General features: G+C 43.8%; 2 protein-coding genes across 4 annotated transcripts in view; one reads left to right on the top strand and one right to left on the bottom strand.

Moving 5' to 3' along the window:
• Positions 1–487: 487 nt before the first annotated feature.
• DDIAS (DNA damage induced apoptosis suppressor) lies at positions 488–9,647 on the bottom strand. Of its 2 annotated transcripts, XM_071432822.1 has the most exons (7): positions 9,523–9,647; positions 9,310–9,420; positions 7,156–7,284; positions 6,223–6,384; positions 4,999–5,116; positions 2,557–3,225; positions 1,788–1,975 (listed from the first exon to the last, which is right to left on the bottom strand). In XM_071432822.1, the coding sequence occupies exons 3-7, from the start codon at positions 7,266–7,268 to the stop codon at positions 1,940–1,942; spliced, it is 1,098 nt and encodes a 365-aa protein (XP_071288923.1). In that variant the 5' UTR covers positions 7,269–7,284; positions 9,310–9,420; positions 9,523–9,647; the 3' UTR covers positions 1,788–1,939. The 2 variants fall into 2 exon arrangements, with proteins under 2 accessions (XP_071288922.1, XP_071288923.1); XM_071432821.1 differs by having other exon boundaries at positions 488–3,225.
• Positions 9,648–9,793: 146 nt separating this feature from the next.
• PRCP (prolylcarboxypeptidase) overlaps positions 9,794–13,040 on the top strand; it is a 29,974-nt gene continuing 26,727 nt past the window's right edge. For both annotated transcript variants that reach the window (XM_071432818.1, XM_071432816.1), the window contains exon 1: positions 9,794–10,188. In XM_071432818.1, coding sequence (XP_071288919.1) covers positions 9,865–10,188 — 324 coding nt within the window. In that variant the 5' untranslated portion in view covers positions 9,794–9,864. The remainder of the gene's footprint in view (positions 10,189–13,040) is intronic.

Genomic DNA, 13,040 nt, shown 5'->3' with positions numbered 1-13,040 from the left:
AAACACTCACAACAAAATGTCAGCTGCTCAGATCCTGTGACACTAGATTCCCACATCCTTCTGCAGAACCTGACCTACAAGCTTACAAGCAGCAGATCCAAGATTTCCCTGTTCAATGATCCCAAATGCAGCTGGTTTGGATTTGGGATACAGAAGACCTTAAAGCAAGGAGAGGGAATACACTGTCAGGAATCTGCCACTAGCAGTCTTTAACTTGAAAAAGCCTGGAGGAAAACTGGGAGCTGCTGCCAAGCTCTCAGGATGGCCCCCTCCACCCAGCTCAAGGCTGTCACAGGATCTCAATGGGCTCAGATACAAGGCACCATCAAATCTTCAATGAAAATTTGGCCCTTCTCCCGAGAGTCATCAGGCAAAAATGTGGAGTGGACATGGATTCCAGTGCTGCTCTTGTGATGAAAAGACAGCAGTGAACATTAAAACACTTCACCTACTTGTACTTTATGAAGTGAGATGTATTCAATACTCACACATTTACAAAAGTGTTTATTGCACATCCTCATTAATTTTCAAGAGAATATAGTAACTAGAAATTCTCATTTCCCTCATCTCTGTGGTACAAAGGTCTGAAAATAAACCTAATTCCTTTTTGCAAGATACATGCTGACAGGTGTATAAACAATTTAACTTTTAAATAGCTCTTTTCTTCCACCAGATAATTCCCTAAAGTTTAAAAAAAAATTAAAAAAAAGAACACAACATAGAAATGTATCTTTCCTAGTATTTTGGCTTCTTTGAAAAAGGGGTCTGTGCTTGGAGGAACAGCTCAGGAGACCAGACAGTTGGCCTTTCCAACACAACCCCTGAATAATTTCCACCTGAGAGGTGATTCTCACCTTCTGAAGGGGAACAAGTTTTCAGGACAGGATCATTTAAAAACAAGGTCTTGGTGACACTTGCAGATAAAGGAGTTGTTAGAATCCTGGCTCTTTCCCCAGGGCTTATTCTCTCATTTTGGATGAGATTTTCATCATTTTCACTTCTCTTTCTGCTTTCGGAAATAGGATTCCTGCCAGTGTGCTCACAGGTGGATTGCAAGTCAGCAGCCCAGCTATCTGCTTTTAAATTTAAAGATGCAGTTGGTTTCAGCCCTTTGGTTGAAGATGGAGGGATCCACTCCTCCAAGCTGGCAGGCAGTTGGCTGTTCAGGAACTTTTGGGAAGCAGAGCTATCACTTTCTTTGTCTTTCCTGCTCCTTGGTCTCTCACGTTTCACTAACTTGCCGGTCAGCTGCTGTAGCAGAGTGTTCTGAAAGGAAGACCTGGATCGCTTGCCTTGGGAATGGATTTTAGTGGGATTTTTAGGGGTGAAGAGGGTGATGAAAGAGCTTCTTTCCCCAACAGGCCATAGTTTCTGCAGAGGTTTTGTCATAGGAGTTGACTGTGAATGAGGAACGAAGTCATGAGCACAAACTGAACTGCATTCTGAATCCCTAAAGGAGTAAGTTACAGGTGTACTGTGCTTGCTAAAAGCATGACGGGACCTGGGTAGGGATGAGCTCAGTTTTGAACTGTTACAAGGAACACCTCCAGGAGAAAGCACCGATTCAGCTGTGACCTCTGTCAAAGTATCTTCCTGTATTGAAGAACTACATGATTTATTTAAGAATTCCACAGGTTTTACTACATCTCTTACGCTTGCATCAAAGAGATCAGCAGAAGCATTGTAGCTGCCTTCAGGGAAGAAGTTGTTCCACTGCAGCTCTTTCCTACTAACACTTTTGAAGGTATTATCTGACAGTTCTGTCAATGGTTTTAATTCTCTTTTATATATACTTCTTGCATTGTTGGGAGCTGGTGGATCAGAGACCTGGGCCTCTGTGAGTGTAAGATCTGTCTTCTGGCTCGGTGTAGAATAGTTTTCCTTATTTTCACAAGAAGCTAAACAGCCTTCACATGCAGAATGCACACAGGTGGCTGTCTTACTCTTTTTTGAACAGGAGGTTTCTCCATGCAGCCTAATAAAAGACCAAGATGAATTTGCAGGGTCATTATTTGCTTCTTTGGAGCGCACACATTTGCTCTGAGAAACAGAAGGCTCTGGTGTAACTGGTGAGGACGCTCCACCTTCCTTGAGGGTTGAAGATAAATCACTAGGGGAACACTCATATTGTGAGACATCACTTGGAGGGTTTGCATTTGACTGAAGACAAGCAAACACTGTGGTCTCCCAACTATCATTCCCTACTGCTGGCAAGAGCCTCCCTGAGACACTGGCTGCAGGCAAATCACCTACAGCTTGCCTGGAATATGATTTGCTAACATTTACACCCAACTTGCTGCTCTCAAGATGGACAAGTTTGCCTGCATCAGGGCTGGGTGATGTTACAACACTCCTGCCATCTTCTATTCTGGCTAACAATTCATTTAGGCTTTCTGAGAATGGGAGCTCTTCCCAAAGCATGGAGTCCATCTGAGACACTCCAGCTACATTTACGTGATTAGGAGCTGAGGCATCTCTCTTGCAAACAAGGGCATTGTGGGATTTTTCTGGATAAGAATAATTTCTACTATTAGTTTTTGGGTTATTGTTTTTTACCTCAGATTCCAAGGGATGTTGTAACAACTTGGAACTGTTTCCATATGAACATTTGGTGTTTGAAGAGGAAACTCTCTCCAATTTATCCGTTGCAGAGATACTGTCAGTCCAACTAAGCTGTGAACTTGATTCATTATCCTTCTCTTTATCCCCTTCCTCCACAGAAGAGATCAGAAACTGTGAGTCCCAAAGAGTTTGATTGTTGAGGCTTACGCTGCCCAACTCTGCAGAGACAGGCTTCCCCTCTTGTTCATGCGGTTCACTCACCAGCTTTCTCACTTCCAGAGTGGGAAAGTCTTCCGTTGTTACCCAAGCAACAGATGAAGTCAGACTTAAGGATTGCTGCCAGCACCCTAAAAAACTTTCCCTGCCACTAGACTGAACAGAACAGGAGCTCCTGCTCAGGCTAGACAAGCTGCTGAGCTCACTGAGAGGTTCATCTATGGGAGCTGATGACGCATCAGGTAAATCTGAGCTGTTCTTGCAGCTCCTGAATTGTGCCGACTGCAGGAGATGATCTAAGTAGCTGATAACAGTGAAGCCAGTAACAGCAGCACTTGGCGGGAAGATCTGGCACGCCACAAGGTTTTTCGTACTTCTATTAATTCTGGAACACTTCTGCAAGATGCTGCTGGCAGCAGAATGCCCTCCATCTCCCCTTGCACAAACCTGGGCAAGGGGAAAGAAAACAAAAAAACAATCAACTTAGAGAAAAAAAAAAATTAACACATGTCTTCTAAGTCAGGCGTAAATTTAGATCTCCCTTTTTGTCAGGATCTGCAGGGGAGAGAATACAAAACAGTCTGTCACACAAGGCCCTCCCTGGGAAATAAACCCTGGCAAGGGCTGTAAAGGGCATCACAGTGAGAAGTTCTTTGCTTGTTGCAATTACAGAGTTTTGGAGCTGGAAAAACAACCAAGAACTCTGAGAAAGGACTTCACAGAAAATTTCTTCCTCCCTTTAGGGCACTGAATGCTTCCGGGCCTCCTCTAGTGCAGTTCAGAGTGAATGGCTGGCAGCCTAAGGCCAGTGCTTTGCTTTTATGCAGGAGGCACTGGGCAGCACTTGAAACAAAGCACTCTGGTAGCAGACACTTGACTTGGCAGCTCAGCTGCCAAAGCCAGCGTGGTACTTTCTGTGCACTACATCCGTGAAAGGGAAATGAGCTACGACCTTCATCTGCTCAAATTTTTTAGAGAGCAGCGTTTCAAAGGAGCTTCAACTGCAATTCTGTATAAAACCTGCTTCTCTGTATACTGAAATTACAGGTGAAAAATGACATTAAACGGAGAGGGAATCAGCTCATATTTCAAGAAGTGGATAAACCCTTTCTGATCTACCCCTCAAGGTCTGGCAGAGCCAGAGAGGCCAAAAAGCAGATACAGTTATCTCCAACAACCCTCCTCCTCCCTGAGTCTGTGCACAGTTTGAGGCTGAAGGCTGTTAGCCAAGGACAACACCCTCCTAGGTAAGTCTTTAAAAAGTATGTTATGCTGATTCTGAGAACTATCTGGGACATATTCACAGCTGAACACAACTGTACAGAAATGTCTACAGCCAAGGGCTGAAAAAAGTCTTTGAATGTGTGTTCAGCTCTTGTGTGTGTACGAGCAGCCACAAGGCTGCTGATATCTACGATGAGTTACATTTGTCAAGGCATCAGGCCCAGAGACCTGATCAAGAGTTCCAGGTAAGTAAAGTTAATCCAAGAAGTCCTCCAACTTCCATTACTTGAGATGCTGTCCACCAGGAAAAATCTCAGTTCAGATACAACCTGTGGGAGAGGCAAAACACCTGCCAGGTAGGATTTAGTTCAGAGATTTCATAATATGAATGACTCACATAAGCACCACTTGAAGAGAACCTTGAACACTGTTTCTATAGAAATATTGCTAAGAACTAATATTTCAAAGGGTGTTAAACACACAAAAGAGCCACCAATGCAGATGCTGAGCAGCTATACTTTAACAACATTTTGAAAATACTCTTGAATCCAGAAATATTAAAATGCTACAAGAGGATGTGCTTCTCCTTACATTTTAGACTGGAAAGGAGAATACACAGCATAGGAAAGGTAGGGCAGTGCTTGGAAAGAGAGTCTGCTTCTTGCTCCAACTGTACATGGTTTTTTACAGGCTGCAAGCTGTTACTGATATGCACAGGAGCTGGAATTGCTCAGGCTCTCCAAAAAGCACCCTGACAAGCTGTTAAGCTGACTACTGCCATTCAAGATGATTTTTGGATGTGACTCATTCAAAAAAAAAAGAAAAAAAAACCCACCAAACCACAGGAGTTTTGGGGAAAAGAAGCAGAGTCCTTCTCATGTCCTAGCCTTACATTTTATCAAAAAGAAGTTGTACATGAAGCTTTGATAAGTCAGTCTATACCCCTAACTGGCTACAGAAACTCACTAAAAGGCCATAATGTGGATTAAAAGTTACCTTCACTCCAAATATAAACCTTTTTCCAATGAAACAGGTTTCCACTGCTTGAACTAACGCTCTTGCACTTGACTCTGTGCTTGTTTCTCCTGACAGCTGATTGAAGTCTCGAATATACCTAGAATAAAAACACACAGAGGTATTGGACCAACAGAGGAAGAAGACTTACACAGCATTTTAGCTGTAGTATAGTGCTAATGAGGACACATGTTAAGGAAAAGATTTTGTGCTAGTTACAACTAAACTCAGAATGAAAACAGGAAAACCATGAAGCTATAAATTAAATTCTTTAGTTCATCTAACTTGTTAGTGAGATAAAATAAACAAAACAACCACTCTGGACAAGTTCAATACACACACAACTTTGAGGTGTTCCCCACAGGGTTGTGATTTTTCTGCCAACACAGTGACTGTACAATGCTGGTCAACATGCTGCTGTTCCTTACACATCCTTCCTGCCCAGCCTTTACAGCACAGCAGTATCCATGCAAGACATGGAAATAACTGCTTTCCACAGCTGACAGCAGTACAGCAGTGTAGGGCAGAATGCCTGTCATGAGCATGTTATTAATGCTGCTAATATGCCATTACAAACAATTCATCTTTGAGCCAAGGCACTGGGAAAATAACAGACTAGAAAAAGAAGCAGGGAATCTATCTGAATATCCCATCCTGGCAGTTTCACATTTCAGAAAATCTGAAGCCTATCATGTGGGTGGTCAGGCTCTGAGAACTAACAGACTTTCTTAGAATCCCTTCTTTCTTCAGGAAAATTTGGTTATACTGCCAATTAGTCACAAGGTGCATTCAAATTGTTAAAAAAGAAAAGCCAGAGGAAGAGCCAATTGTTAAAAAAGAAAAGCTCTCTGGAAGAGCCAACTTACTTAAACAAAGGAAATTCAATCATCTTAGAAAAAGGAGAAAGGACACCAGGAAGAAGCCAAACCAACCAAGCAGTGAGGCTCACTTAACAGGTAGAAGCAGCCTTCAATACACAAGTGGAGGATTTCTTTTACTACCTAGAAGTAATCCATCTCAAAACATCAAGATTTCAGGAAGAAACTAACTTCCACACTTTCTCAAGGTGATGGGTACCAAGGAAAAGCTGGAAGGGAGCACTTTAGCAGTTACTTCCCACTCATGTTCCCACCATCTAGGCTCATTGCAGTTTTTTTGGGCTGAATAAATAGCAGCAGCTATATGGCCAGACAATCTATTCCTTACCTCTGCAGATTCTCTGCGGTGACCCCAAAGAATGGATCTAAGCAACTTCCAAAAACAGTGATGTCAAACAAATCATTAGTGTCAGCAATCTTTAGGGACAATCTATATCTGTAGCTTGCATCTTTAGCTTCACCTGTGCAGCCACATTTTAGACAGCTGAATCTGACAAAAGACAGTAAAAGGATAAAAAAGATTGAATAAATGAAGTTCTGGTAATCACTGCTGAGGTAAGAATTTATCTGCAGCCGTAAATATTACTACTATAATGTATCAAATATTCCATTAAAACCTGTAAGATTTTTTCCTTATTCTTTACTCCTTGAGGCATTAATCTTACCAAAGGCTCAGAGCAAGATGTGTGTATTATGACAGAATGGCTCTGATTTCTTTCACTGATTTATTAAATGCTACCCTGTTGTGAAATTGAAGGGACAGTGGGTTTTGAGAGACTGTTGGGGTGCAATTTTGAATTTTTGAATTTCCTGTGCTCACTTTTCTCACATTTCATTTTGGTTTGGGATTTTTCTTCCTGCAGCTTGAGTATAAATACCTAGGTTTAAAAAATAATCAGGAAACAACACTGTTATTTTGTACTTCAGCATTTGAAACAACAGATATCCTTGTTTTACAAAGTCAGCTCCTTCTATTTAGTGCTGGCATTCATTGATTTACTCTTCTTCTGTGTGTCAGAGATTTCACCCACTGCTGCAATTAAAAAAGAAAGCTCATCCCTTTCTGGACATGCACTCAGTGAAGAGTCATACAGGACTACCAGGTGCACTGCACATGCAGAAGGAGATGAAAAAAATAAAACCAGGATTTGATCTAGAGGGGCTGGATTTTCACCGCTTTTTTTTTAGAGTTCAGCTAACAGAGTAATGGAAATCAGTAAGTTAATGGAAATCAGTACATGATCCCCAAAACAGGACATACCTCCTGGAATCCAGTATCAGCCTAGAAAAGCAGTTTTGACAGGCAGGATAGACAAAGCAGGAATTCTGGATGGAAATCACTGAGGCAGCCAAGAGTCCCTGCACGCTATTCATGTGCTCACAGCATCACCTGAAAGAAGTAAGGTGAAATGGTTAGAAGAGTTCTCACGAGATGTCAATATTAAATGCTTTCAGTTGGGTTATTTGAACATTTTGAACAGCACCCTTCAGGAAATTATGATTTCTCTTTGAAAACAAAAATTCTATTAATTAATTCTTAAAAAATAAAATAAAAAATGATAAAGTTATGCAATATGAAGGAACTGTTCATGGCATTTGCACACCATTGCACACAGATCATGCAAATTCTCACTTGAGTTTAGGGATCTTTATCAGAACTATCCTAGGGCACAGCACTGCAGGAAATAGCTTTCTAATTCTTTTCCTTAACTTAGATTGAATTAACAACATGGGGTAAAAACTGAAATGATTCTGCACTTGTAATTCTACAAATGTTTCAACACCAATGACTTGGAGAGGTTACTCAGAAAATCCTGAAAAAGGCTCACAACAGAAACTATATTTGCTCCTGTATCATGCTCTTTTTGCTAAAAGAGCAGCTCCTGGTCAAAGAGGCTGCACAGATTTGACAAATAAATGATGAACTAAACAAATAAATAGGAGTGAATTTATTTTTATTCAGTATTACTTTGCTGTAGATTTATTTCGGCTTTATTACACTACTCTGCCCAAAACACCAAGTTTTAGGAAACTTCCAGTATTTTAGACAGACAACTTTCTTTCTCAGTAGATGTCAGGAAAATGTAGACAACAATCACAGAATCCTGGAATGGTTTGGGTTGGAAGGGACCTTAAACATCACCTATTCCAGCCCCAAGGCCAGGGACATTTTCTACTAGACCAAGTCACTTGGAGCCTCATCCAATACCTCAAATCACAGAGTTCCCACTTAAATGGCCAAAATGTTCTCTACAGCTGAATCAAACGACTCCTTAGAAGTCTGTATGTGCAAAAGCTCTTTTATCACAGCCACAGCTAAATATAAATCTCTCTTTTATATAAACTGCAGAATAGGAAAGGAATTCCACATCTTAATTCCAAAACTCTCTTGAGAGGCAAAAGACCAAAGAGATAGAAGAGACTCAGCTATGGCTTTTACAGGTAAAAAAAAAAAAACCCACATTCTATAATCAACAAAGATGTTTGGTCATGTTTTGCCACCAGAAAGTTAAATTTATGGGCTATTCCTTTGCTTGGAACACCTTTCTCAGCCTCCTGGTCAAAACAAGTTCTGTATCACTGAGTACTAGAAAAATGTGAGTGACTAAACTCATTGCCTCTGAGTAGGTCAGATAAAAAAAAAAAAAATCCCAATATTCCCTTATTCTCTACATCTGGGAAATTGAGGTAGGAAAAGGGAAAAGCTGTAATAGGGAGCCAAACAAAATAAGAAAAAACCCATCTCTTCAGAACTTACATATTGACAGAAACTAATTTGACTCAGTATATTGAATGGTAAACGCTTTCAACTCATACCATAAAGGAACTATTTAGTTTTAGTAACAAAGACTTTGTTTTAGAACAAGACAACAGTAAAAAATACATGGGAAATACATCAATATATAGAAAAGGAGAAATAAAGTTAAGTCTGATTTTTTTTATTGCCCAAAAAGGTGGGCTTGGAGAAACTAGCAGGTGCTTCATTTCCACCTGTTTTCAACTCAGAACTCCAGAAACGAAGTTTACATAGTTTTTGTTACCTGCGCTTTTTCGAGACATTAAAAAACACACAACAAAACCAAAAACACCTAAAACACTAACGCACACCCCAGAAAACAGAGAACACTGCAAGTATTAAACTGAAATACGGGAGATAAATCACATTAGGTAAATGCTAAACTGAAATACGGGAGATAAATCACAGCGTGTAAATGCTAAACTGAAATAGGGGAGATAAAGCATAGCGTGGAAGTGCTTATACAAGTTCTGTCAAGAGCGAACAGACTCGAGATCTCCAGCTCTATTTCCCTTCGGAAGAAATACAGCACTCACTACCCGGACGCAGACTGAAAGAGTTCGGCACGAACAGATGTGTTTTACTTGAACTTTTTGTAACAAACCAAACAACGCAAACCTCAGTGCCCGGCCGGGCAATCTCAGAGCGCTGCTGCCCTCGCTGCCGTTCAGCGGCGGCCCCAGCGCGGTCCCTGGTGCCCTCTGGCGATCCCGCTGCCTCGCTCTCTCCCTAAGGAAAAACAAAGCACGGGTGGTTAACACATCTCGCTTCCGTTTACACGCCTGAGCCTTCCCGAAGCCGACAGCGAGCGGCCGGTCCGGTTCGACTCACCCGGACCGGGCCGGGCCACGCCGGGGCAGCAGCGGGGTCTGGATCGGCGGGCGGTGCCGGGGCCTGAGGGCAGAGCGAAAGGGCGGAAGTGCGGCTGCTGAGCGCCGCCAAGAGGGGGCGGGACGAGGCGGCGCTCAGCCAATCGCGATGCACTCCTAGGGGACAGTAGCTCGTCTCGCCCAATCACAGAGCGAGAATGTCGGCCGCACCCCCCCTCACGGCGCGGAGCGGCAAGACGGGCGGATCACGTGCTTCGGGAAGCCAATCGCTGCTTCCCCGCGGGAAGCCGCGCGGCCGAAACACCGATAGAAGCCGCCCCGGCCAACAGCCGATCGGCAACCAATGGGAAGGCGCTGCTGGTTCGGGCCCGCCCCTGCACGTGTAGGTTGGCCCCACCCCCGGGGCCCCGCCGCTCCAGCGGGGCAGCCCCGGGTGGGGGAGCCGGGCCCGTATAAAGCGGCGGGGCCGAGCCTGCTCCTGCTTCTCCTCTTCCTGCTCCTCCTCCTGCCGCCCCTGCCGCCCCTGCCGCCCGCGGCGATGCTGCGGCTCCTCCTGCTCCTGGCGCTCCTTGGCGCGGCCGGCTCCCTGCCCGCCCCGCTGCTCCGCCGCCGCCGGAGCGCCTCGCTGCCGGTCGGGCCCTACCAGACGCGCTACCTGAGGCAGCAGGTGGGAGCCAGCTGCGGGGGGGGGGATTTTCCTTCGGGAGCTGGGGGCGCTTTCCTCTGTCATTAGCCTCACTCTTAGCCCCGGGCGGGACACGAATGTTCGCTTCAGGCTTTTAAAAAAGCGCTGAGTGCCGGTTCTCTTCGATAAAATATTCCAAGCCGTGAGTGTTCCGGTTAAGCGCAGGTATTTAAAGTGTCGGGGGTCTGCGCTCTTTTGTGCCCGTATTGCCGCCCACAGCGAGGGGCTGCGCTCCGCTGCTGCACGCACACCGCACCTGCGAACAGCACTAGCGTGGGGATTTTTGTTTGTTTTTTTAATCACAGAATGGTTTGGGGTGCGAGGGACCGTAAAGATCCGTCTAATTACTTCTCCCCAGCTATGGGCAGGGAGAAATAGCTTTTCCCTGGATGAACACAATAGGAAAATAGCTTTTCCCTGGATGGTCATATCCATTTCGTTTTTACCTTTTTTTTTTTTTTTCCTTTTATACGTTCTCTGTGTTCTTCGCACATTTATCTGTAGCCTGTTGTACTAGTGGCTGGTTTTTCCAGTTATTTTCTATGGCCTTTCCCTAGGCAAAAAGACAAATTCCAGAGCTCCCAGCCCCAGGAGGCACAAGGCCCCTCTCCTATCTTGGATCTTTCTGGGAGCCAAGGTTGACAACAGCTCTTTGAGATATGTTTCATGCCAAAGGGGAGACTCCAGAGAAGGGGCTTGACCTGGGGGGGAATGGCATCACCACTTGTCCTCCTAACTGGTGCTTTTTATCAATTATACTGATCTCCTAAAACCTGTAAAAATGTACTCACCCCTTTGGGGCTGGGCTTTTGTGGACAACTTTCCATACTGCCTCTGAAAGCCTTCAATAAAGATCTTTTATGTTACCTCCTTAGTAAAATTATCTCGAGTTTCATTTCCAAGTTAGAAAAAAGGCAAAAATGGAACATGAAACAGATTTCTATTACTAACTTGAGCTTTATCATCCTCTCTCCTCCAGCAACTTGTTGGTGAAATCCATGGCATGTGGATAGAATAGAGGGCTCTGCAGTGTCTTTAAGTGTTGGTGTGGTTTTGTTGGATCAGACTTGAAACCCTCCTTGTTCACAGGTTTTCATAAAAACAGTCAGCAGTTCCTTGGGTGTGTTGAGCAGTGTCTGCAGCATCCCCTGTTCTGTACCTGGGTTTCCTGGGGGAGGCAATGGTTCTTTTTGCTGGGAGGCACAGTAAGGGAGGAGGATGTTTTCCTAGTCCTGGGACTCTCTTGCTTTGTTCAGAATCAGGCTTGTAGCATGCGTCTGAATTTCATGCCCTGAAATTCAGGGTCTGCATAGGGAGGGGTGCAAGGGAGAAGGTGTTTAATTTAGGATAGAATAATAAGAATATAATAGTTTAGGTTGAATAGAATTATAGAATAGAATAATTTAGGTTGTAAAAGACCTTTCAGATCATCCATTATTAACCCAGTACTGCCAAATGCACCACTAAGCAATGTCCCCAAGTTCCATGTCTACACCTCTTTAAAAATCTCCAGGGTTGTTGATTCAGCCACTTCTCTGGGAAGCCTGATCCAATGCTTAATAACTGTGTCAGTGAAAAAAAAAAAAAATCTTATCTAAATGTGTCTTGGTGCAACTTATGGCTGGGCATCTTGGATAATATGTGGATTGAATATCTCCTGTTTCAGCTTTGTACAAGGTGAAGTTATGGTGGAGTGAGCAAAATGGGAAGATTATACTCACAGAGAGAACAGGTATAAAGAAAACAGATAATCTTTACAAGATTATACTGAATAGCTATGGAATAATTTTAGGGTCAAGGTCCCTGTCATTTGAGGTGGAAGATAGATTTGGAATGATTTTAGTGAGAAGTATATCCACTGAGATTACAGTCTTCTGCAGATAGTGTTAATGGTTTGGGAATGCTCCTGTTCCAGGAATCTCCCTGCATAAATCATGGAATCATGTCTTGACAACATCTCTGCCTCATGTCCACTCGGGTAATGATTTGAGATTGTGTCCTGCAGTAAGTCCTCTAAGAGCCCTGGACTTGTATTGTGAGCATAGTGCAGATAGCTTTGCAGTGTGTGGCCAGTGCTGGCCAGGATATCACTGCTGCAGCAGTGCTGTAATTAACCCTAATTGTTGTGGCACACTGGTTGTTGCACATTGCTATCATAGTATCAGTGATACTAATTCTGTGCTGTGAGCTGAGCCACCCTTTGTCACACTTCTGTCCTCACCTCCTCCCGGGGCCCTGCTGTCACCTGGCTGGTCTCCTCAGCTCTGGCACTGACAGACCAGGTGCCATCCAGCTGCCAGCAAAGCAGCAGAGCTGTGGTGTGGCTGAGACCTGTGGATTTTGGGACATAGATAGGTATTGAGAGATGGAGGGAAGAGCCACAGTAAGAACCTATTGTAAACATTGATGCCACATCTTGTTCACCCTTCTGTCTCTTCCTCTCATACCTCAAGCACAATCATGTTAGCTGAGAGTGGCTGCTGCTGGAAAGAGGGAGCCCATTCACCAGCCTGGAAGTCCTTGCTTTCCTTGTCCAAAGACTTACTAATATTGTTGAACAGAGTGTGAGAGGTGTGTTCATCAAAGATCTGAATTCTGCTGCATGGCACTTGAAAGATACAGGGATAGCACCAGAGGTCTAATCACACAGAGAGCATAGGACACACTATCAGTAGCACAGTGTGTAGAACTGATAGCATTCAGCCCTGATAAAGCATGCACTCAGTGCTGTCGTCTGGGAATTTGTACTTGCATTATTGTTCTGTAGTCCAACATAAAATTATGTTTATGATTAACATGTTAAATAAGGTGGGGTGATACTTTGCCACCTCTCA

Source organism: Agelaius tricolor, unplaced genomic scaffold (genome assembly GCF_023055355.1).
Source record: "Agelaius tricolor isolate 1412-34295 unplaced genomic scaffold, bAgeTri1.0.p SCAF_9, whole genome shotgun sequence".
Lineage (NCBI taxonomy): Eukaryota > Metazoa > Chordata > Aves > Passeriformes > Icteridae > Agelaius > Agelaius tricolor.
Note: the sequence above shows the minus strand (reverse complement) of the source record. Positions and strands in the feature narration are given on the sequence as shown.

What these genes read in the sequence shown, in the direction of transcription:
- DDIAS (XM_071432821.1), bottom strand. Translation starts at nt 7,268, where the DNA reads ATGAATAGCGTGCAGGGACTCTTGGCTGCCTCAGTGATTTCCATCCAG. An exon ending in ACCGCAGAGAATCTGCAGAG is followed by an intron (nt 5,117 to 6,222) that starts GTAAGGAATAGA and finishes TTTTTATTCTAG; the next exon opens with GTATATTCGAGACTTCAATC. An exon ending in GGTTTATATTTGGAGTGAAG is followed by an intron (nt 3,226 to 4,998) that starts GTAACTTTTAAT and finishes CCCCTTGCCCAG; the next exon opens with GTTTGTGCAAGGGGAGATGG.